The 24,787-nt window shown below is 33.2% G+C and overlaps 2 protein-coding genes and 2 long non-coding RNA genes across 6 annotated transcripts; 3 read left to right on the forward strand and 1 right to left on the reverse strand.

Annotated features, from left to right (window-relative positions):
* The first annotated feature begins 9,577 nt into the window (after positions 1-9,577).
* LOC107940039 (scarecrow-like protein 34) lies at positions 9,578-12,752 on the forward strand. Of its 2 annotated transcripts, XM_016873448.2 has the most exons (3): positions 9,620-9,723; positions 9,888-9,939; positions 10,026-12,752. In XM_016873448.2, the coding sequence occupies exon 3, from the start codon at positions 10,052-10,054 to the stop codon at positions 12,407-12,409; it is 2,358 nt and encodes a 785-aa protein (XP_016728937.1). In that variant the 5' UTR covers positions 9,620-9,723; positions 9,888-9,939; positions 10,026-10,051; the 3' UTR covers positions 12,410-12,752. The 2 variants fall into 2 exon arrangements, with proteins under 2 accessions (XP_016728935.1, XP_016728937.1); XM_016873446.2 differs by lacking the exon at positions 9,888-9,939 and having other exon boundaries at positions 9,578-9,723.
* Positions 12,753-13,506: 754 nt separating this feature from the next.
* Positions 13,507-14,472, reverse strand: LOC107940040 (uncharacterized). The gene is made up of 2 exons (XR_001695302.2): positions 14,113-14,472; positions 13,507-13,918 (listed from the first exon to the last, which is right to left on the reverse strand). It is a non-coding gene; the product is annotated as an uncharacterized lncRNA (long non-coding RNA).
* Positions 14,473-14,613: 141 nt separating this feature from the next.
* On the forward strand, positions 14,614-15,857 carry LOC107940035 (protein DETOXIFICATION 44, chloroplastic-like). Of its 2 annotated transcripts, none has more exons than XM_016873444.2 (4): positions 14,614-14,740; positions 15,184-15,321; positions 15,421-15,552; positions 15,645-15,857. In XM_016873444.2, exons 2-4 carry the CDS (start codon positions 15,319-15,321, stop codon positions 15,840-15,842), a joined length of 333 nt encoding a protein of 110 aa, XP_016728933.1. In that variant the 5' UTR covers positions 14,614-14,740; positions 15,184-15,318; the 3' UTR covers positions 15,843-15,857. The 2 variants fall into 2 exon arrangements, with proteins under 2 accessions (XP_016728933.1, XP_040973616.1); XM_041117682.1 differs by having other exon boundaries at positions 15,184-15,312.
* A 463-nt stretch (positions 15,858-16,320) lies between these two features.
* Positions 16,321-17,349, forward strand: LOC121232183 (uncharacterized). Its single transcript, XR_005930432.1, has 2 exons — positions 16,321-16,468; positions 16,586-17,349. It is a non-coding gene; the product is annotated as an uncharacterized lncRNA (long non-coding RNA).
* The last annotated feature ends 7,438 nt before the right edge of the window (positions 17,350-24,787 follow it).

The raw sequence follows: 24,787 nt of genomic DNA on the forward strand, positions 1-24,787 counted from the left end.
GAGAAATTCGTAAACCTGCTCGATTTACTGATATGGTGGCCTACGCCCTTCCCGTTGTTGATGATATTCCTATCACTTATCAAGAAGCAATGCAAAGCTTAGAAAGTGATAAATGGAAAAGCGCCATGGATGAAGAAATGCAGTCTCTCCGGAAGAACAATACTTGGGAGTTGGCGCAATTACCGAAAGGTAAAAGGGCAATCGGATGCAAGTGGGTATTCGCAAAGAAAGATGGATCTCCTAGCAAGAAGGATATTCGCTACAAGGCAAGATTGGTAGCTAAAGGCTACGCTCAGAAGGAGAGAATTGACTATAATGATGTATTTTCCCCTGTTGTGAAGCATTCCTTCATTAGAATTTTGTTGGCCTTGGTAGCACAGTTGAATTTGGAGCTAGCTCAACTTGATGTTAAGACGGCTTTCTTGCATGGTGAGTTAGAAGAGGAGATCTATATGACTCAGCAAGAAGGATACACAGATGCTGGTGGTAGAAATTGGGTTTGTAAGCTTAACAAATCGCTATATGGATTGAAGCAATCCCCGAGGCAGTGGTACAAGCGATTTGATAGCTTTATGAGAAGGCAGAAGTACACAAGAAGCAAATATGACAATTGTGTATATTTGCAGAAGCTGCATGACGGATCTTTCATTTATCTACTCTTGTATGTTGATGATATGTTAATCGCTTCGAAGAGCCAAAATGAGATAGATAAGCTGAAGGCTCAGTTGAATCAAGAGTTCGAGATGAAAGATCTAGGTGAGGCCAAGAAGATTCTCGGCATGGAGATAAGTAGAGATAGACCGAGAGGCAAGCTCTGTTTAAATCAGAAGCAATATCTGAAAAAGGTATTACAATGTTTTGGTGTAAATGAAAACACAAAACATGTAAGTACCCCACTTGCTTCTCATTTGAAACTTAGTGCTCAATTATCTCCGAAGACTAAAGATGAAAGAGAATATATGGCGAAAGTCCCATATGCTAATGCAGTTGAGAGTTTGATGTATGCGATGGTGTGTACGAGGCCTGACATTTCACAAGCTGTTGGAGTTGTGAGCAGGTATATGCATGATCCTGGAAAAGGACATTGGCAAGCTGTGAAATGGATTCTACGGTATCGTCGAAAAACCGTAGATGTTGGTTTAATTTTTGAACAGGATGAAGCACTTGGTCAGTTTGTAGTTGGATATGTTGATTCCGACTTTGCTGGTGATTTAGATAAACGTCGTTCAACTACGGGGTATCTGTTTACTCTTGCGAAAGCCCCAGTGAGTTGGAAGTCTACCTTACAGTCTACAGTAGCTGTGTCTACTACAGAGGCAGAATATATGGCAGTTACAGAAGCTGTTAAGGAGGTTATTTGGCTTAATGGATTGTTGAAAGACTTAGGAGTTGTTCAAAGTCACATAAGTTTATATTGTGACAGTCAGAGCACTATTCATTTAGCGAAAAATCAAGTCTATCATTCAAGAACCAAGCATATCGACGTAAGATATCACTTTGTGCGGGAAGTCTTTGAAAAAGGAAAAATTCTACTTCAGAAGATTCCGACAGCAGATAATCCCGCAGATATGATGACCAAGGTGATAACAACAATCAAGTTTAATCATTGTTTGAACTGGATTAACATCCTGAGAATTTGAGCACCTTCAGGTGTATAGCGCTCGAGAGCGCATTTGTAGGCACTACAAAAGATAGCTTTATCGAATTTGGGGAGTTGAAAGAAGTGTGTGAAGATGTGATTATCCTAATCAAATCTTCAAGGTGGAGATTGTTAACATTAATGGAAGACAATTAATAATGGTTGCCATTAACATTAATGGGAGACAATCAATAATGACAACCACCAACTTTGGAAAAGTGGCAAGGGATAATTTTTTTTGGTCCTTGAGATAATGGGCTATTTATTGTTTGGTCCTTGAACCTCAACTATAAATAGGCCTTCTCATTTCTCATTTCAATCATCCCAACCAATCTTTCTCTCTTAGTTTTCTCTCTTCTCCCATTTGAGAATTCTTAAGGAATTCTATTTGTTTGTAATATTTTGGAGATAGTAAAGTTATCATCTGGTGTTAGTGCCCGAGGACGTAGGTATAATTTACCGAACCTCGTTAAAACTCTTGTGTTCTTTCTTGTCCTATTTTTCTTTCAATATTTGAGGGTATAATAGTAGTATTTAATTCTGCTATTAAATTACTATAGAAGGGATATTCTGACTAAGGAAAGACTTGGTATTTAAGAGATCCATGTGATCCACCTCTCTTCCCTGGGAATTGAACTTTGTGTGATTTTTTAGTACAATAATTTACACGCTTCCGACCCTATTGGAACAACATGAAGGCCTTTATTGTTTTTTGGATTATGCCATCAAAATTTACACATAATATTTTCAAGTTCATTGCAAAAAGAAACTGGTAGCTTAAAACACTACATCGCATAAATTGGAATAGCTTGTAAAACGGATTTAAGAAATACCTCTTTTCCCCTGCCGATAAAAATCAAATACTCTAATTGTTTATCAGTTTGTTGAAACATTCTTTAATCTCAATGAAAGCCTGCTTTTTAATTCGACCCACTATTGTAAGAAGCCCCAAATACTTCTCTACATTATTAGAAATACGTACTCAAAATATGTTGCCCACCTGCTCTTGTAATTCTTCTTTAGCATTCCTACTAAAGTAGATCAATAATTTTTCAAAATTGACTTTTTGCCCCGACAATGCTTCATTTTCATTAATTGCCCTTTTCAATGTATTAGCACCTTCAGTCGATGCTTCTCCAAACAGAATGCTATTATTAGCAAAAAATAAGTACGTTACTGAAATATGACTTATTCCCACCTTTGCCTCTAGCAGCTTCCCCTCTCTCTTTTCCTTTTCAATAAGACGGGAAAAACCTTTAGCACAGATTAGAAATAAATATGGGCTTAATGAATCGCCTTGCCTTAATCCTCTTGTAGGTCTAAATTCCTCTCCATTTTTTTCATTCATCGCCACTGTATAGTAACATTGGTTATGCACCTCATTATAAGAGAAATCCATTTCTCACAAAATCTCATACTTCTCATCAGTCTCTCCACAAAGCCCTATTAACCCTGTCGTAAGCTTTACTCATGTCGAGTTTTAAGCAAATCCTCTATTCGAACTCCCTCTTCTTTTCTTGAAAGAATGTAAAATCTCGTAGGCTACAAAAATGTTATCTGTAATTTGCCGTCCTGGTACGAATGCTCCTTGACTGTCATCAATACAGTAGTGTAAAACTTGACGAAATCTGTTGATAATCACCTCTAAAATTATTTTGTAAATCACATTGCAAAGGCTAATGGGACGAAACTGACTCATATTCTTTGGTGAAGTCACCTTAGGAATTAATACTATACTTGTACGATTCACCTCGTCCATATTTCGTTGACCATTCAGGATTTGCAAATAGTACCTAGTGATTTCCTCTCCTACAATGTTCTAGTACTTTTGAAAAAAGATTACAGGAAAGCCATTATTCCCTGATGCTTTAAGAGGGGTTATAGATTTTATTGCTTCTAAAATCTTTTCTGCTTGGAATTCCATCTTCATATTTTCGTTGAGCTCTTCCGTGATGCAAGGTGTTATTGTTGAAATTAAATTGTCGCTGCTACTTACCTCGCTGGCCAAAAATAGATCCTTGAAATAATCTGTTGCTATATTAGAAATTTCGTTAGCCTCAGTCATCCATCTTCCAGAAACATTTTCAAGCCCGTTGATCATGTATATGTTATATTTTTAAATATGAACGAAAATTTTATTAAATATTTTTATAGCATTTTTAAAGGCTTGCAATATACTCAAAAATTTGTTTTAAATATGTTTAATTTATCTAAATGTATTTGGGTTAAAACCAAAGTGTTTTAAGACGTTTAAAATATTTTTAAGTGATTTTGGTATGCAAGTCTCAATATATATAGACATATATATCGAGACATGAAAACTTCGAAACAAAAATTTGCTTCAAGAGTTGTATGCCTAAAGACTAGTAGAACGTTTGGAAACATAAACTGCCAACGACTTTTTTTTGAACTTGTCTTGAAACGTCTTGCCAGGTTTTGAGACATGACGTGTAGGGACAATTTTTAAGCCTAAAATTAATGCTTCCAACAATTAGATTTCATCCCTAATGACAGTAAACATCAACACACTTGTTCCTTGGTATAAATACGCTTCAAAAACACTTCAAGACTCAATAGAGAGAGATCCATGCATCAAGATCAAGAGAAAAATATTCAAATCTATATTCTTTCAATTCTTTTGTAAATTTTCTCTAGAAGCTTAATGTCAAATCATTTTATCATTCATATATTTCAGTATTGAGAGCTTAATTTGTGTAAATACACACCTTGTAGAGGTCTGTTTGGTTACTCTCTTTCATTTCAACAAATGTAAATTGGGAGGGTCTCAGTTGAGCCATAAAAACTAAGATGAGTTCTAGTTAAGCCATAAAAACTAGAGGGGGGATTCTATCATGGCCTTGTGAAAAAAAATAAGGATTGTAAAGGTTATACCTTCTCCTTTCATCAATTCTAGATGTGAATTGGGAAATCCTTAGTAATGGGAAGTTGAGGTGGTAGACGTAGACAATTGGGACCAAACCACTATAAATTGAAGTGTCCAAACTTTTCTTTCATTTTCTTATCATTTAAAAAAGTTTGTAGAGATTTTTAAAATACCAATTCAGCCTACTCTTAGTATTTTGGGGCCTAACAAGTATAAAGTTATTAAAGGTGCATTTGTTTCACAAAAAATGTTTTCTTCATTTGCAAGTGTTTGTTTCATAGAAAACAATTTGGTAAGTGAAAAATGGCTAACAGATCAACGAAAAATAAGTCTTCTTTTTCCCCTATAAAATAACTTATCATTTTAAAAAGCATAAATCATTTTTCAAAAAGAACTCCTTTATGAGTAATTTTATTTTTGATATAAAAATTAGCTTCAATCAAGCCTAATATTATTATATTAATAATAAATTTTAATATTTAATTTTTAAAATATTAATATCAAAAACTATAATTTCAATATTATTTTTTTATGGAAAGAAGCACATATTAAGCCATGTAGTAGCATGAAACAAGGACCAACAAAGGAAGAACACCAAAAACAATCCCAAGCCGACAAACTTAACCCATACACCCAAACCTAGAACCTTTGACCTTATGAGTATTAACAGTAGCAATATCATTATTATACATCGATGCTAACCCACTAAAAGGAACAGTCCATTCACAATAGTTCAAGATATTAGAAAATTGGATTCGAAAAACGCAGTGAAAAATAGGTTTAAGGAAAAATCAAAGTTTTAAAAAAAAATTCAAAAATAAGAACTTGATTGTGTTATCTAAAGTAATAAACACTTAATCAAAATCGTACATTTATGATTCGTTTAGGCTGAATGCTTCAACCAAATAGTTTTCTCCGCTATCCTCAAGCTCATGTCTGTCAAGTGTGGGCTAATTTCGAATTAGAATTTTTTTCACAAAATTATCAGTGGGGCAATCTCATAATTTCTCTAAACTTCTAGGGTCAATTGTAAATAAAAATATTTCTCTAGAAATTTTTTGAATAATTTCTTCAGATAATTTTCTCTCTACAATTTTTCTTGAATTCAAGTGTATCAGAATAATGACCCATGCTCTCTTTATATAGGGAGAGTTTAGAGGGAGTTCAACCAAGATTAGAATTTATCATATTAATAAAATTTGAAATGGGTTGACTAACTATATGCAAATTTGAAATTGAATATGTTACTGAAAGCATGTATGAATGCCAATGTTACTATTAAATGAAAATTATGTAAGGCATACACCAACACTGATTATTGATACGTATGTTAAGCATGTCATTGTACTGAGATTCATTTTGGTTGCATGAAATTCTCACTGGTTGTATGTCATTTTGCATCTACATGGGTGGGTATTTACGGTTGACGAAGGAGTTCCGTGGAGATCCGGTGACATTTAAAGTCCACAATAATGTTGTCAGTGCACTGCACCGAAGATTTGAGGAGATTAGGCGATTTATCACATTTTTACTAATAGATTGTTTGCATTTTTATCGGTAGTTTTATCTGCATTACTGTATTGGCGGTTTATCCACATAGAGCTTCGACTCTTACTACTTTGGAGTTCGATAGATGGGTCTTAAAGAACTCGTGGTGTGTAGCAGATAGTTGGGTAGAAACCTTTTGCATTGCATCATTTGCATCATACCATGCCCATACTCCATTCTGTTAACTGTTATGGTTTAATATGAATTCTTACTGACATAAACTCCATAAGATAGCTTTATGGTCTTTTGGTTAATGCATATATGCACTATTGATAAATTGTCATATTTATTATGATCGTTGTGTTGATGTCCCTATGTCATACTATATTGTTGTATTTTTGTTTGAATAACTCTTAGACTTAAACTAAGTTTTCATAAGTCCATTCCCCCACAATGTTTAACTTTTTAGGTAAACCTCGAAGCTAGGATAGAACCTAACATGCGAAGTATCACCTCAGACACCAGATTATTTTTAAATAAGTATTTTTAATATAAGTATTTTATTAGTTTTTTATTATAATTTTAAGTTTTTGGTCTTTGGCTTGATTATTTTATTTTAAGGATTTTTATGCATGTATTATTCATTCAAATGGTTCGAATTTAATAACTAGTAATTGTATGTTATTTGGCCTAAGTAAAATCCGACTCAATCAATGATTTTTCACTACATTAGATTACATTGAGTTTTTACAAAGTTAAGCGACAAACCAAATGATTTTCTAAAAACATCACTAATAACAATAAAATGAAGTCTAAAGTAGATACAACCTAATAAATGAATGTTTAAGCTAACTCAAAGAAACAAACACGGTTTTCCCAAAATAAGTCGATTTAGCATTGTTAAAAGTATTAGTAGGATAACTTAGTCATTCCAGTGGCCAATGTAGCTTTCTCAATCTAACTATAATGTCTAGGCCGGGTTAGGGAGTTTACAATATTAAATATCAAATTTAAGCATATTAAAGGGGTCGAAGGCTAAATTTAATCTTTTTCGTAAAATGAAAAAAAAAAGGAAAAAGGGAAGCATGGATGAGAGAGCCGCATGGTGACCTTCCTTTGTCTATAGTAAGCATATTAAAGGGACCAAAGGTGAAATTTAGCCATTTTTGTAAAGTGAAAAAAAAAAGGAAGCATTGTGAGAGAGTTATGTGTCAACAAATGGAAGGTCCATTATATTCATAATGGGGCCCGATTTTGTTATTGATTCGATCAATACAAGATGATTATATTTAAGTGGGCCATAATAGCTTCTAGGATGTATTCAAACTTGAAGGTGCCTAACCCTTCTGGAAAGACTAGAGGGTTGGTTCTCCTTTGATCATGACGAATGGCCTAGTGAAACATCTTATTAGGCAAAGTTAGCAGGAAGATCAACATTATCTATAATGTTGACACGCGTCCAAATAATGGAGAAATATATATTAATATTATATTAAATAATAATTAAAATTATATTTATACCTAAAACAAAATAACATAAATAGCAATAAAAGATAAAAAGGAACAAAATGAGAATTACATCTCTCATGAAACCTCTAGTAGATTAAACCCTTTATCTCTAATTGAAAAGTTGGGATCGAATACGATAGAAAATTCTTAACCCAAGTTTCTCGAAGTGTGTTCGAGTGCGAGCCAATTTTTGGCATAAAAGTCAAACAAATGCTTTTAGATTCAAAGTGGCCCTGAAACTTTGAAACAATCTGTCAAACATCAATATATTCCACATGAGTTCACATGTAATACATATAATAATAACGACATTTTCTCTAACATTATTTATTGTTGTCTGTTTTTGGTGTTGGATATTCTTGTTTTCCAAGTTTTAACATATTACTAATATGAGTGCCATTGTTTATATGTTTGCATAAAATTATATAGCATAAATTTACAGGCTAAAATATACTTTAAGTTTAATTTTATTTCCAAAAATTTAAGCAATTTATTTTTTTTAGGTTTAAAAATTTAAGTTCAATAGTTACCACTATTAAAATTTTTCTATTAAATTCATTTATGTGACATTTTAAAATTTAAAAAAATTGTTAATTTTATTGTTACATGACTACTAAATAGTTAACAATATCCGTTTGAACTTGTCATGATAAAATGTTTTTTTTTGTTAAAATAGTCTTCCTAAGAAAAATTGACCTTAGCATTTTGATTAAAATAGTTAACAATGTTAAATATTTAAACTAACTAATGACATTATAAAAGTAGAAATATCAAATTATGTAAAAAAAAAGTATATAGATTAAATCTCAAATTTTAGCATAGTGTACGGGCTAAAATTGAAGTTTGGTAATTTTCTTATAATATACAAAATAAAATAAAATAAGGCAAACCTACAAGAAATAAAAAGCTATGTATCTGTCTATAAAATCCTTAGCGCATTCAAATTATATATAACAATGTAATATTTTAATAGAAAAATTAACTATTTTGACTAATTAATAACATTATAAAACTACAAGGATCAAATTACATTAAAATTAAAGTGTAGAAGTTAAATATAAAATTTAGGCATAATAGAAGGACCAAAATTTAAATGTAATCATTTTTCTAAATATACAAGGAAAAAAGAAGAAGGTAAGCATCAACGTAAATCTAAACAAGTCACGTGTCAGTCTCTAAAATATTTAGTATTTAAATTATATATAATTAGATAATTTTTTAATTGAAAAGTTAACAATATTAATTATTTAAACTAATTAATTACATAAACTATAAAGAGTAAATTATGTTAAAAATTAAAAAAATATATTAAATATTAAATTTAAGCATATTTAGAGATAGCCAAGGTGAAATTTAACTATTTTGTAAAATGAAAAAAACCGAAAGGAAGCATGGGTGAGAACCAGGTGATGGACCTTCCTTTGTATATATTAAGCATATTGGAAGTACCAAAGGTGGTAAAATTTCAAAAGAAGAAAGGTTTCTTTTTCTTCCAGAATTTGACTGGAAGGAAAAGGGTTTTGGTGGATTAGGTACCCCATTTCTTTTTCTTTCTTTATTATTATTATTATTATTATTATTTATACAACACCTTTTGGATGATGAATATTGAACTTTGTTGAAATAATCTTGAAGAAGCTAATAACAGAATAATCCTTTCTTATATAAAATGCTTCTCTAATAATTTCAACTTTTACTTCTACATATGTCTATTCTATTGGAAAGCCTATAATTTTTAGTTTTGATGATATTACTTTTTTTTCAATAATTTAAAACAAGATTTAATGATTTACATGAATGAAATCCAACAATAGGAAGAAATTAGTAAAAATCAACTATTAAAATAGTTGAAACAGTGATATAGGGAGGGGGTGGTTCAATGTTATACAGTACTTGCTTCACAAAAGATGATATACGATGTCTCGAAGAAAACAAAAGAGGAAAAGACAACAAAAGTAAAAGCAGATAAGCATTTTGACTAAACCAATAGAAGCAAAAATTACAGTGGGTCCCATCCATCACTTTTCCCAACGTCTCCACCATACATTGAAATGTCTTTTGATCATTCCTCTATTTATTGAAGTTTCTTTCTTTCACACTGAAGTTTTCTTTCGTTTCTATTCAGGCTTTCGTTTTTAGGGGTTCAGGTTCTCTCACCAACACACCATCATCTCTGCATCATCTATCTTAAAAGGCTTTTAAGGTACCTTGTTAGTGCTTTACTTGTTTATCATTAGACTTTTTATCTTCTTTTCTTGAATTCGGTCTGTCTCTGATACTTGTTTTCTCTTTGTATGATTCGTTTGTTTATCTTATTTTGTTTTCTGTTCCCTTTTCTACGGTGGTTTTGTGATCTTATCTGTTTAGATATCAGAAAGTTTGAATCTTCAATGGTTTTGGTCTTTGGGTCATCATAAAGGTTGCTTCTTTTATCTGTCGTGTCATCCAATTCTAGGGTTTCTTTTTTTTTTTTCAAATTTTGATTCTCTGTTTTTGGGTATGTAGGTTTGGGTTATTTTAGATGGTCGGTCATGGAGCCAAAGTTCACTGAATTCTCTGATTACATAAACGGCTTTAGTGTTGAAGATTTAGATGATACATTTCAGCTCAATTCTGGTCAGTACTCAAATGGCACAATCGGATTCGAGTTCAATGACCCTTCTCCAGATCTTAACGTTTTGAACATGAATGTTGCTGTTGCACCTTCTGAACCAGACCCTGTTACTTTTGTTCAACCGCTCACTGTAAGTACAGATGGGAGCTCGATTTCTACGTCCACAGGGTGGAGTCCGGAAGGGGAGTCTTTGTCACCGTCGGATGACAATGATTCAACGGATCCAGTTCTCAAGTACATAACTCAGATGCTTATGGAAGAGAACATGGAGGAGCCTCATATGTTTAATAACTATTTTGCTCTTAAAGACACTGAGAAATCATTATATGAAGTCCTAGTTGAGCCGTATCCTCAAACTAGTGAACCACAACCTTTGCTCAATCTGAATTTGGAGGCCCCTGAAAGTAATCTTTCTGGTAGTACTAATGGCCATTCGTCTGCTAATATTGGCACCAATTATGGGACTGGTAATTATAGTGATCATCAGGTGGTTGGTGAGGTTTGGGAGTCGCCTTCTTCCTTGTCACAACCTCCTCTTACTGGTGACTACGATTTTCAGCCTGCTTTGCAACGGCCAAGTTCACAAGTTTCTGTCAAGTCAACTAATAGCTTGAGTAGCCCGGGTAATAGGACGATGGAATCTTCTATTAGCAAGCTTCTGGCTCAGAACATCTTCAACGATAAAGAATCTGTCTTGCAGTTCCAAAGAGGGTTTGAGGAAGCCAGTAAATTCCTCCCTAGTAGCAATCAACTGATGATTGGTCTGGAAAGTAATGCATTTCCTACGGGGCAAAAGGGGAAGGTTCCAAATGATGTTGTCAAGGTGGGTGAGGATGAGAGCGAGAACCCGCATGAGAGGTTGAGGGGTAGGAAGAACCATGGTCGGGATCTCGAGGATTTGGAAGAAGAGAGGAGTAACAAGCAATCTGCAACTTATACAGATGAGAGCGAACTGTCGGAGATGTTTGATAAGGTGTTACTTTATCCTGTAGGACAGTTTATTTGTTGCAATGACAATGAAAATGTACAGCACACAGAAAACAAAGCCTTGCGGCGGAAAGAACAATCAAATGGATCCAGTGCTGGGAAACCTCGCTCCAAAAAACAAGGGAAGAAAGAAACAGTGGATTTGAGGACTCTTCTAATTCTCTGTGCACAGGCTGTTTCCGCCAATGATCATAGAACTGCTGGTGAACTGCTGAAGCAGATTAAAGAAAATTCTTCTCCTCTAGGTGACGGAACTCAGAGGTTGGCTCATTACTTTGCGAATGGCCTTGAGGCACGCATGGATGGCAGTGGAACTGTAATGCAAAACTTTTATATGTCTCTAGCTTCCAAGAAGACAACGGCTGCCGATATGTTGAAGTCTTACAAAGGCTACCTTAGTGCTTGTCCTTTTAAGAAGCTACCGATTTTCTTTGCAAACAAAATGATTTACTACATGACTGAGAAAGCAAGTGCCCTTCATATCGTAGATTTCGGTATCCTGTACGGTTTCCAATGGCCGGTTCTTATCCAGCATCTCTCAAATAGACCTGGTGGGCCTCCTAAGCTACGCATAACAGGAATAGAGCTTCCCCAAAGTGGTTTTCGCCCAACAGAAAGGATTGAGGCAACAGGTCGTCGCCTGGCAAATTATTGCGAGCGCTTTAATGTTCCGTTTGAGTACAAGGCTATAGCAGCTCAAAACTGGGAAAATATTCGAATTGAGGATATCAAGATTAATAACAATGAGGTGCTAGCTGTAAATTCTCTTTTTCGGTTTGAGAATCTGCTTGATGAGACTGCCGAAGTGGATTGTCCAAGGAATGCTGTGCTTAAATTGATCAGGAGAATGAACCCTGATATTTTTGTTCACTCCATAATTAATGGATCATACAACTCTCCCTTCTTTGTTACAAGGTTCAGGGAGGCTTTATTTCATCTTTCATCAGTATTCGATATGTTTGATAACACATTACCTCGTGATGAGCCTGCAAGATTGATGTTTGAGAGCGAGCTTTATGGGCAGGAAGCAGTGAATGTTGTAGCATGTGAGGGTCCAGCAAGGGTTCAGAGGCCAGAAACATACAAGCAATGGCAGATTCGGATGACAAGAGCAGGGTTCAAGCCACTTCCATTGAACCAGGAACTAATGACCAAACTTCGGCATAAGTTGAAAGCTTGGTACCACAAAGATTTTGTAATTGATGAAAACAATCACTGGTTGTTGCAGGGATGGAAAGGCAGGATTCTTTATGCTTCCTCCTGTTGGGTACCTGCAGAGGAGTCTTGACCAGAATATGGGCTGGAACCGATAAACATGACCAATATACTCTTTGAGGAACAAGATGACTTGAAAATACGGACATAGGTAACACTTCCTCACAAGATTCCTGTGACTGCAAGTTATGCATCGTGCATTGTGGTGTCATTTTGGAGGTGGATTGAGGGGCCGAATAAAGCTTTGGAGTTCCTACTGGTTTTTTTAGAGACTGTACTACCTATTTACCTGCTAGCTTTCACATTCTGATGTTTTATGATCAAATCATGTTTTCCATTGTAAATATATTATGTATGAGTTTGATGTAGTGAATTAGATCAATGCTAGTTTATGAAAGTTCAAATTTTTGTGGAAACCCTTTACTGGTACTTTGTTGCCATGCTTACTGATTTTTTTTTTCTCTTGGTGTGGTGAGTTGGAACTTGTTGAATGTAACAAGTGTACATAATTAATTAATGATTCTATTCTTGATTTCATGAGAGATACGTAAGTTTCATTGACTGCTGCAAATCACTAAAACTCTTTGTGAAGAAATAACAGAAGCATTAGGATTGCCATTGAAAAACAGAAAGCAAAGCAAATATGTCAGGCTGGGTGGGGTTTCTCCCAAGCGAGCAAGGGTGTTGGCGCTTCCATTTCCCTCCCTGTTAACATTGCATACTAACAACAATCATGGGGGCATCAAGCTCCACTTCAAGGTTCCTAATGTTGAGGGAGTAGGCAATGTTTAAACCTATCCCGGAGTGCTCATAATTCAGCTTCAACACTAATTGCAAGTGGGATGTGTCTGAAGCAATCAACCACCCATACCCGGGTTACCTGTGGATAATCCATCAAAGTATAGTTTAAACCAGGTTGCTTCCAGTTAATACAATTAACATTAAAGGCGATGGCAAAAAACTCAACATCTTTTGCAGTGGCTCTTTGAATGATTTCATTTCCAGTTTACTTGTTGAAGACAAGAGAATCTCGTGCAAGTCAGGTTTGTCGCAAGAAGTAAAGGAAGACGAGAAAGGTTGGGACTTTGTGATTTTAAAACCAGCTTTTTTTTCCTTTTTTTTTTTTGTGTTAACATAACATTTAGTTTCAGCCAGTCCAACCAATAAAGGTTTTGAGGGGGCTGTGGTATCTTATGCTTTTATTTATTCAATATACTGCTTGTAGGGCTCAATTTTAACCCGGGGCCCAATAAACAACAGTCCAAAATACAAAGCTCATTTACAGCCAATTAAAACTCAAATACTAATCCTCAAACCCAATCAAGTTCAAATAAACCTAAAACATTAGACCCAAAATTGTATCGGCCCAAATGGCCCAGAGATCAAATGATTCTCAGGAACCCTAGGGTTCCAGTGCGCCGTAGCCAAGATTAGCCTCCAGGCGCCGCACGTCGCGGGCCTCTCCGCGTCGTGCGCCGCTCCACCACGCCACGTCAGTGGTATGCCCGCACACGTACTTGTAAGCAAACGCAAAAGGAGGGACAGCACAGCAAAGAAGTTTTTTTTGTTCCATTTTTTTCAGCTATAAGACCGAATAGAATCGAATGTAAAAATGGAGTTTTTTTTTTAACACAATAGCAAAAGATACACACAAAAATCGATGGCAATCAAATACAAAAAATCAAATACGTTTGAAGGTAGTTCGCTCCTTTTTTTCCTTTTCTTTTATTTTGTTTGAATCAGTCATACAAATAGGCAAAAGAGGAAGGTGTTTACCTATCATTTGGTGTTGATCTAATCGGTGTTTGGCTCCTCCGACCCAAAGGCAGACGGATCCCTAGGGACCGTTTGAAGCTATGGCGGAGATGGCAACATATTTCAGCACCGTCAAGGTCCGCTTGGGAGGATTTTAAAAAACGATTTATGGTTTTGTTTTAAAAATGGCCGAATGTTCTGGTATCTAAGGAGGAATGGGAGAGTTTTGAAGCTTCAAAAGTTTTTTTACACTAACGGCTTGTTTGGTTCGATGTAATGGGTTTACCATTACGCGCCGAATCGGTGGGCCCCACCTATTCCGGCGTTTGGTTCGCTGTAATGCCTATTACGCGCCGAATCGGTTACGTACGTATTCCTCCTTTCTTACCGATTTCTATTCCCTGCCCTTTGTTCAGTTTAGCTCCCGTTTAGCATTCTTTTCTTTTCTATGCCCTGTTTTACCCTCATCTTCCCAAGCCAAAATCCACCTCCAGAACTCTCCCTCCCAACATCAAACATGCCAGCAACCTTCACCGCTCCCGTTTCACTTTCATTTGTTGTTTTGTCGAACCAAATGCACCCGAACTGTTCTTCAAATGCAGTGAAGGGAAGTCCAAAAACAGACTTCTGTTCTTCAAATCCCAACAAGGTAAACATTTTATTTCCAAAAAAACCGTCAAGAAAACCTTTCCAATTCAATCAAGGTAAACATTGTCTGCCCTAACATTTTTCTTTCAACGTGTTTTCCCTTTTATGTTTTTAAAATGTCTATGATGGAAGATTCAACATTTCTAGAAATTGAATCATGCATTAGTTTCAGGTTTTAGAAAGTTTAAGACTTGATTCATCAAATTAGTTGAATCATGTAACTATCGTTAAAAATTGGCATCTATCTATTGCACTGCCTGCTGCATTGGCTTTGGCTGCTGATCCCATTGCTTCACTTGTTGATACAACCTTTGTTGGCCATTTGGGTACTTGTTTTTCTTTTTTTATTATTAATACTATCATACCAAGCTTGCTTTTGTAGCTTTATCTATTAATCACACAGGTAACTATTGGCTGATAAATATTAGTTTTTTTGTGGTGAAGGGTCGGTTGAATTGGCGGCAGTTGGGGTATCTGTATCGATATTCAATCTGGTGTCGAGATTGTTTAATGTTCCTTTACTTAATATCACAACATCCTTTGTTGCTGAAGAGCAAGCATTGATTAGTAAAAGCAAGGATGGTAATTTTCAGTGAAAAGATTATACAATAACTGCAATACTTCATGAAAATGATCGTTTGGTTGAACTTTTAATTGACTCTGGGGTTTGGTATAATTAAGATGGTGAATTTGAGCATCAAGGCAAGAAAGTTCTTCCCTTCCTTAGCACTTGCTGCTGGACTTGGCATTGCAGAAGCGGTTGTACTCTCAGTTGGCTCGGGTTTCTTAATGAATATCATGGGTATACCTATGGTATGTCAGGATAACTAATGATGTATTTGTAATTATATTTTGGAATTGTAATGCTTTAATTTCTTATATCTTATTACTTTTATTTTTCATAGGATTCGTCGATGCGTGGACCAGCGGAGCAGTTTCTGACATGGAGAGCCTTTGGTGCCCCACCAGTCGTAATTGCACTTGCTGCTCAAGGCACTTTTCGTGGATTTAAGGATACAAAGACACCTTTGTATGCCATTGGCAAGTATTACAGCATGCCTTATGTTTCAAGTTCCCTCAAGGGGTCTCTTTGCTGCTTATAGATAATTTATTGCTTGAACTAACAGGTGTAGGCACCTTACTAAATGCAATATTGGATGTAATCTTGATATTTCCCTTTGGTTTTGGCGTTGGTGGTGCTGCAGTTGCTACTGTGATTTCTGAGTACGTCAATAATGTGGTAAACTTAATAATTCTAGTGTATTTGCCTCATAACATTTCTGCTAATTTTGGATGTTCTATTCATTTTTTTTATTTTTATTTTTTGAAACTAGATATCTGATTGCTATTATACTTCTGTGGGAGTTGAATGGGAAAGTTGAACCGATCTCTCCTAAAATTGACTGGAGTAAAGTTTCCCTCTACTTAAAATCTGGTACATTTCTTGCTGATCTTAAGTATTACTTTCAGTATCTGCTTATTTTTTCTTATAGTTAAGCTTCATAAAATGAAAATAATAACAAACAATTGAATTTTAGTATTGAAATTGTGATGGTACCTGCAGGTGGACTACTTATTGGTAGGAACAATAGCCACTCTTGGAACACTCACACTTGCAACATCACTGGCAGCTAGGCAGGGCCCTATTCCTATGGCTGGTCATCAGATTTGTGTACAAATTTGGTTGGCTGTATCTTTGTTAACTGATGCTTTAGCACTCTCTGGTCAGGTAGCATGTCCTTTGGTTTTTCATTTGGAAGACCCCAAATGTAGGATGTTTATGACAATACCATATAAAGTAGCACCAAATGAAACCTGTTGGATGTATTTTTGGTTTCTGTTACAGGCTCTTCTTGCAACTAATTACTCCCAAGCGAATTACCAACAAGCTCGCATAGTGATTTACAGTGTTCTAAAGGTTTATAAAAGCTAGTTGTCCGATTCTTCGAAATTGAGAAATCAGTAAGCCAGCCTAGAAGAACTTTGCCTTGGCTAATGGCAAATACAAAATGCAGGACCAAGATCGCGAGCTACCCATTGGAAGCAAACAGTCCTATATCTAGAGGATGTGTTAACCATCTGTGAAGGGGAGACAATAATTGGGAGCATGACTGTTGCACCAAACAAGAAGAATCCCCGAGACGTTGATATAATGGTTAAATATTCATTGAGCGGACGACGTTGTGTGGTTTCGAGAGTTCAATTCTATAAGATGCGCTGATTTTGTTGCAGAGTATTTCATCACCACTACTAGCTGTAGGATACCTTGTTTGCATGTTCCTCAAATGTTTTACCAACATTTTTTTAATTCCTTTTCTACTTTCTTTTTTCTCGAAAGGTTTTCCCTGAGAAAGAAAAACACATAAGATGCATGTACTTCATTAACTCAATCCAACTGTTTTCTTCTCATGTATGCTTCATATTGAGTCTTGTGTTTTGTGCTGATGTGAGGGAGCATATATACAAATGACATTGGATGTATGACATAGGACTAAATAGATTTTGAGCTTTGACAAGCTGCTTATAAGCATTGTTTCTTATAGAAGAAACACATTATTGGAGAAAGCTTTTGAATCTCCCAACTATTGGATTTGGGTTTCTTTTTGACAATTTGTTTATTGTGCTTTTGTTTAGATGATGAGAAAGGAAAGTCAAGAATTATATTTACTCGTTAAGTTAAATGAAGATATTTGTAATTTAAAAAAATAAAAATTCAATATAAATTTAAAATAAGAGTTTAACTAAAAAATAAGAGTTAGTGGCAAAAATTAATAAAATTTAAATTTTAGTGGTAAAATTCAATAACATAAAAATTAAGTTACAAATTTACTCATTTTTTAAAAAAATAACGGCAAATATAAATAAAAATAAAGTACAATGACAAATTTCAATATTTATCTATAGTATGATGATAAATTATATATTTTTATTAACTTATATTTAATAATAATTATGTTAAATTATATTTTATAGTATTATATATTATGATTTTAGAAAATTCATATAAGAATATTTTATATTAAGAATTTTATTAAATCATATATTTTAATTAAAATATATTTAATATTAATTATTTCAAATTATATTTTATAGTATCATATATTATGATTTGAGTAAATTCATATAAGAATATTGATTATTAAGAATTTTATTATAAATTATATATTTTAATTAAAATATATTTAATAATAATTATGTTAAAATATGATTAAATTATTTATTACTGATAATAATAATCTTATTAAAATTTAAATAACAATAACAATAATCATTTACCAAAACAATTTTATGCTAAGGGTATTCTAGTCATTTTAGTTTTTTCCATTATGCTATTACACCTCTATTCCATTCAACCAAACACAAGATTACTATTACGCCTCTATTCCATTACATTCAACCAAACAGTGGATTAGCTATTACACCTCTAATCCAATACACCTCTAATCCCAATACACCTCTAATCCAATACACCTCTAATCCAATACAGCGAACCAAACGCACCCTAACAGCGTGTTTGGTTCGCTGTTTTCCCCCCCTCTGCATGCGTATTCCCCCCTATGCAGCAGGCCCACCAGGAAACGGTTGTTTGGTTCGCTGTTTTCCCATTCCCCGCCGAATCGGTTACTCCCCCATTACATTGATTGCGCGTAATAGGCATTACGGCCCCTCAGCGCCGATTACCCATTCCGCGTCTTTCCCTTTTTTCTCTTCCGTTTTCTGCCCTCGTCCTCAACGCTGTCAAAAGCTTCCCCAAAGTAATCGACGGAGTCCTCGACGTTGTCAAAAGCTTCCCCAAAGTCGATCCTTCCAAGGTCACCCCTTTTCCAATGTCAGCTCGTCCATCGACCGCTTCGACAAAGAACAGAAGTGGAACAGTGAATTTTGTTTTTTAATTTCATTTTCCCTTCTGAATTATATTTTAGATTAAAACCTCGAAAACTTCAAGGATTTGATTTCAAATTCGAGATCATTCAATGGTTGCCCCTTTTCTTTCTACTCCTTTTCAACCTTACGTTTATCAGGCAATATTTTATTTTTTCGCAAAACTCTTTTTACTCTTGTATCGGTTTTTTGTTTGTTTCATGATAAATTTAAGGTAAAACTGAGGAGACTCAACCTTGTTTCTTTGCAACTGGCTTGCATTTCAATGGAATTTAGGTTATGTTATGCCATTTGATCTGTTATGTTTAACTCGCATCGTTGAGAAATAATGATTGAGGTTCCTTTAAATAGACTTGACTTTGATTTCACTGTTGAAGTTGATCCGTTTGTAATAAATTTTTATATCACGTTGTTTATTCCTAAGACTTCAGTGATCAAACTGTGAAAGTAGCTAGTGTAAGTGTTGAATTCGGTGAACAACAAATATTTTGTTAGCTTTAGTGGAAATTAGAATGTTAATCTTGTGTAGTCTAAATGCCTCAGCATGTGTGTGTAAATGTATCTTATATATATATATCCATAATAGTCTCTTTTTGGTATAAAGTTGTGTAGAGTCAGCAAGATGCTGTGATCCCATTTCAAATATTGGGTGGTGAGGCTCAAATACTTCAGGTACTTCCATGTTCCAAGCTTTTATCTAGAATATTTCATTGAATTTATGCCTATGAGACCCCATGTCTAGGTTTTGAAACCTTTACTTATTTCAATCTTGGTATCGGTTCGTTCTTTTAGAAGATAATGTTGAAGCCTCAAGAAGAGGTTATCGCGAAACCTGGTAGGTGGTTGCTTTGCTCTCTGTTATATTCCTTAGTTTTGTTACTGCTACTCTAGTTTTATGCTTTATATGAAGCAGGGTCTTAAAATTACCGTGATAGACATTCATTGAAGTTTAAATTGGGTGAGTCTTTCAAGATGGTATATAACTGTGCTATTGGTTGCTTGGAGTTCAGATCTGTGTCCTACAATGTTATGACAATTTTATATTGCCAAGAATGTATTGTAGTACAAGTATAGTGGGCAGAGGTGTCAGAAGTTCAATAAAACCAAGAAGATATTTTACTAACAATTTAAACCATTTCTCTCTATCATACTGTTCTTCTTTATAGACACAATCATGATACTTCTATGAATTGGATTGTCTGCTAAAGGCGGACAGCTTAGTCAATAAGATGATTCTCTTGCTACATTCTGTTAGTTGTTGTTTGTTATCTTGTAGACTTTAAGTGCCTGTAACCCTTTTTCTTTTTGGTTTCTTGTTTGCTTTCAGTACGTAAATGCAATGGCTTAGAATGCTTTAAAGAACAATTCTAGGACATATACTTCCCTGATCACTAATAATCACCTTGATTCTATCTTCCAAGTATCCTTTTACACGCACCTGAGTCTGAATCCCAGTATATAAGAGTCAAAGGTCTAGGATACTTTGACCTGGACAAAGTATAAGATACTGGATCTGGTTTACATCAATGGTACATAGATGTATAATACATGAAAAATCCTCTAATACATGAGAAATCTTAGAAAAACATTAAACATACGTTGCCTGCTTTGCCAGCTACTGTCAAGATCAGCAACAGCAAAGCAACTGAAATGGAGATGGTTGTTCAGTTACAATTTTTGCTGTGTATTCAAGTCTTGCTTGCTGCTTTATTTTCATTTCTTTTTGCTTCGATTTTTCATTGGTTTTGCTTTGCAAATCTGTTGATACTTGCAGCCAAATTTCCAACATAGAGTAACAAAAAGGTTCTGCTTTGGATTTCATAAAAGTATCCATAGGAGGACATGGTGGGCACCCGAATTCAGATATTAAGATTCATACTTTAATTCTTTTTTGACAGTTGACTTGTTATTGCTTGGTTTTAATTCATAGGATCAGTGATGGACATCATTCAGCTTCATTGTTTAGTTTCTGGCATTGGTGCTCATGACATAGGCAGAGTAAGTAGAGATTTGATCATCTTGTATCTCTATATTATTATTAAATTATATGTAATAATAATTATTTTTCTTTTTTAATCTATTATTTGTATTTGATAAATATTTTGATACTTAAAGATAATGGTGTACCAATTTTTGTATTAATATAAAAAAATGTGAGTACTACATGGATCAAAAAATGATGAGATCGTTATAATTTAAAAAGGACATCAAACTTTAGTACCAATTCTTGTATTAATATCAATTATGATCTTTATTTAACGATTTTGATACTTTCAAAGATCTCGTTCAAATTTAAACATTATTAAAATAAATTGTGCTAACTCTAAGCTCAAATAAAAATTTGCATGAAGGAATGGTATATTCATGGTACCTAAAAAGATGGGGAAGTAACCAAGAGAACCACAAATGATGAAAGAGCAAAATAATAGCAATAAATGAAGACATGTGGGCATTGGCCTAGAATGGTACCCCCAAATTAATTGATGAAAAAAGAATTAAAAGAAATTTTTATCATAAATTTAATGACACAAAATTATAAGCAGATGCTGAAAAATAAACCATGGGTTCCCACAAACATCTATGTTTGTTGTATTAATCAATTCCTTTACCTACATTGTGGACTTTAGCTTTTTCTTCCCCTAATTTCACCTTTTATTGCAGTTTGTACCAATTTTTTCATTCCAAAACCAATATAGCTCTTTGCCTCTTAATTCTCTAGCCCCTAACATGGACTACGTACATATATATATACATAAAACCTAGTTGCTCTCATTTTTAATTTGTTTGTTCTCTCAATTATTTTTATAAAATTTATATTTGATACATTGATTGTATATAAGATTATTTCATCTAACCTTTTCTTAATATAAGTTAATTATGTTTATCCAGAATATAATTCTCAAGTTATATTTTGATTTGAGTAATTTTATGAAATTATATATCATTATTAAATTAAATTTAATATTAATTATTTTAAATTGTATAAATTCATATAAGAAAATTTATTATCAAGAATTTTATGAAATTATATATTATTAAATTATACAAATTCATATAAGATAATTTATTAGTTATAATTATTTTAAATTTTATTAAATCATATATTTTAATTAAAATATATTTAATTTTAATTATTTAAAATTATCTTTTATAGTATAATATATTATGATTTGAGTAAATTCATATAAGAATATTAATTATTAAGAATTTTATTAAATTATATATTTTAATTATAATATATTTAATAATTATGTTAATTTATATTTTATAGTATCATATATTATGATTTGAGTAAATTCATATAAGAATATTGATTATTAAGAATTTTATTAAATTATATATTTTAATTAAAATATATTTAATTATAATTATGTTTAAATATGATTAAAATATTTATTACTGATAATAATAATCTTATTAAAATTTAAATAACAATAACAATAATCATTTACCAAAACAATTTTATGCTAAGGGTATTCTAGTCATTTTAGTTTTTTCCATTATGCTATTACACCTCTATTCCATTCAACCAAACACAAGATTACTATTACGCCTCTATTCCATTACATTCAACCAAACAGTGGATTAGCTATTACACCTCTAATCCAATACACCTCTAATCCCAATACACCTCTAATCCAATACACCTCTAATCCAATACAGCGAACCAAACGCACCCTAAGGGTTAAAATGATTTTAAAACAAAAAATTTTGCTTTAAATAGCAAAGGGAAAACAGAATCGTTTTGTGCCTGTGGTCTAAACATCTAAACGACGTCATTTTAAGGCCCTGAATCCACGCGTTGACCCGACCCGGGGAGGATCCGTGTGTTTGCCATTAATGGGAAATTTCGCGTATAGTCCCTCTCTTTCGTGCCGATTTTCAATGGAGCCCTATTCATATTTTCTTTATCTTTTTAAATTATACATGGAGTTTGCGCATAAATTCAGTTTGATCTGCGCCTAAACGTTGCGTTTTGAAACTTGAAATATTTACATTTTTAATCCTCAAATGTTTGTGCGCATTACACTTTGGTCCTTTTCTGTTACAATGTTCTATTTTATTTATTAATTATCCTTTAATTTAATTCTATTTCAAATTAAGTTTGTTTTTCCATTTCAATATTTAATTCTTATTTTTTATTTACTTAATATTCATTTCTTTTAAAAATTATTTAAATATATGTTGTGAATTACTTTAATCATTTTTACCTCGTTTCAATTTGGTGTTTTATTTGTATTTGTTTTTTTTATTTATTTGAATTATATAGTTATTATTTTAAAAAAACCCTTTCATATAATGTAGTTTTAAAATTATGTATGATATTTAATTTGATTACCTTTATATATTATTATATACACATAGTTTATATTAAAATTAATTTTGCCCATGTATATTATCGATCCCATGTTGTTTTATATTTATATTTTCTTAAAAATCTACTTATATACAATTTATTTCTTTTAAAGATCCTATTTTACTATACATTTATTATTATTTTTAAAACACTATTATTCATTATTATTTTTATATATTATTTTCATTAAGTTTTTTTTTCTTCATGTACACTATAAGTTGTTAATAAATAAATTTTGTTTTAAATTATTTTGTATGATTATTGATTTTATATTATATAGATTGTAATTCATATATATTCTTTAGTATAATTTTATATGGTTGTATATATAATTCGTTTATACTTTTTAGTATGTATATTATTTGTTTTAAAATTTGGCCTGGGCATACATTACTATTTCTATGTACATAATTGATATTATTTTTTTATTTATTTATTTTAGTTTTAAATTGTTTTGTATAGCATTAATGTTAAATTTCAGCTTATAGTATTTATTTTGAAATTCATTTATATGATAAACTTTATATTTATGCATTAATGTTTATGTATTGTTTGTTTATTGTTTGTTTTTGTGTGTTTTAATTTACATATTTGCACCTTTGTATTATTGTTGATAAATGGTGAAATATATTCCCCCATATACATGTTTCATATTAGTTACTTTGCTTTTGTACTTCCGTGTATTGATTTACGATTGAGATTGCCAACTTATTCACCTTAAATTGTTCATTTCAATTTTTTTTTATTTCAAATAAACTGATTAAATGTTCTCCATTGCTTTTATAACCACCCGCATTTTAAAAAAACCTCTCAACATAGGACATGTATTTCTATTACTATGAAATTCATAAATGAAGTAATTAATCGTGGGGTTACCATTATCCTGTTTGTAGTGACGAATCTTGTATGTGTTCCTAAGAAAAGAAAAGAAATTTGTCAAAATTTCGGGGTCTTAAAGGGTCGTGGAAACACATAAGAACTCTTGAATGGAACTGGAAAAGAGATGTAACTCCAGTTCCTTCGGAAATGGTAAGATCTTTGGCGCAAGAAGAAGGGGCTGATCCGTATCATCTTAACTTGGTTCTGATTTCTCTATTTTTTTAAGAATACCGCTTCTCCTACTCGTATCGAATAGAACATGCTGAGGCAAACCTTCTTCATGTAAAACCTGCTTGATTTAGATCGGGAGAATCGTACGGTTTTATGAAACCATGTGTATATGGCTCGAATCCGTAGTCAATCCTATTTCCGATAGGAGCAGTTGACAATTGGATCCAACTTTTTCCATTATTTTCGTATCCGTAATAGTGCGAAAGGAAAGCCTGGCTCTAAGTTGTTCAAGAATAGTGGCGTTGTTGAGTTTCTCGATCCTTTGACTTAGGATTAGTCAGTTCTATTTCTTGATGGGGGCAGGGAAGGGATATAACTCAGCGGTAGAGTGTCACCTTGACGTGGTGGAAGTCATCAGTTCGAGCCTGATTATCCCTAAACCCAATGTGAGTAATCGTGTTTGGAAATTTGAGTAATCGTGCCCTAACGTGCTGGGTTTCAATTTTTCGTTTGATTGAATAACTGAATATCCTTTTGAAATTTTATCCATGTTTTCTTAAATTAAAAATGAGGCAATATTTTGTGTTTGGAAACTTGAGAAATCGTGTCCTAACGTGCTGAGTTTTGATTTATCGTTTGATCAAATAACCAAATATCCTTTTAAAATTTCGATGCATGGATTTTGGAAATCATGAGATGACCTTGGTATTGAGAGTTTGAAATGTCGTATCCTAATGCGCTGGATATAATATTTTTTTC

Source organism: Gossypium hirsutum, chromosome A07, assembly GCF_007990345.1.
Source record: "Gossypium hirsutum isolate 1008001.06 chromosome A07, Gossypium_hirsutum_v2.1, whole genome shotgun sequence".
In the NCBI taxonomy this organism is placed as follows: domain Eukaryota; kingdom Viridiplantae; phylum Streptophyta; class Magnoliopsida; order Malvales; family Malvaceae; genus Gossypium; species Gossypium hirsutum.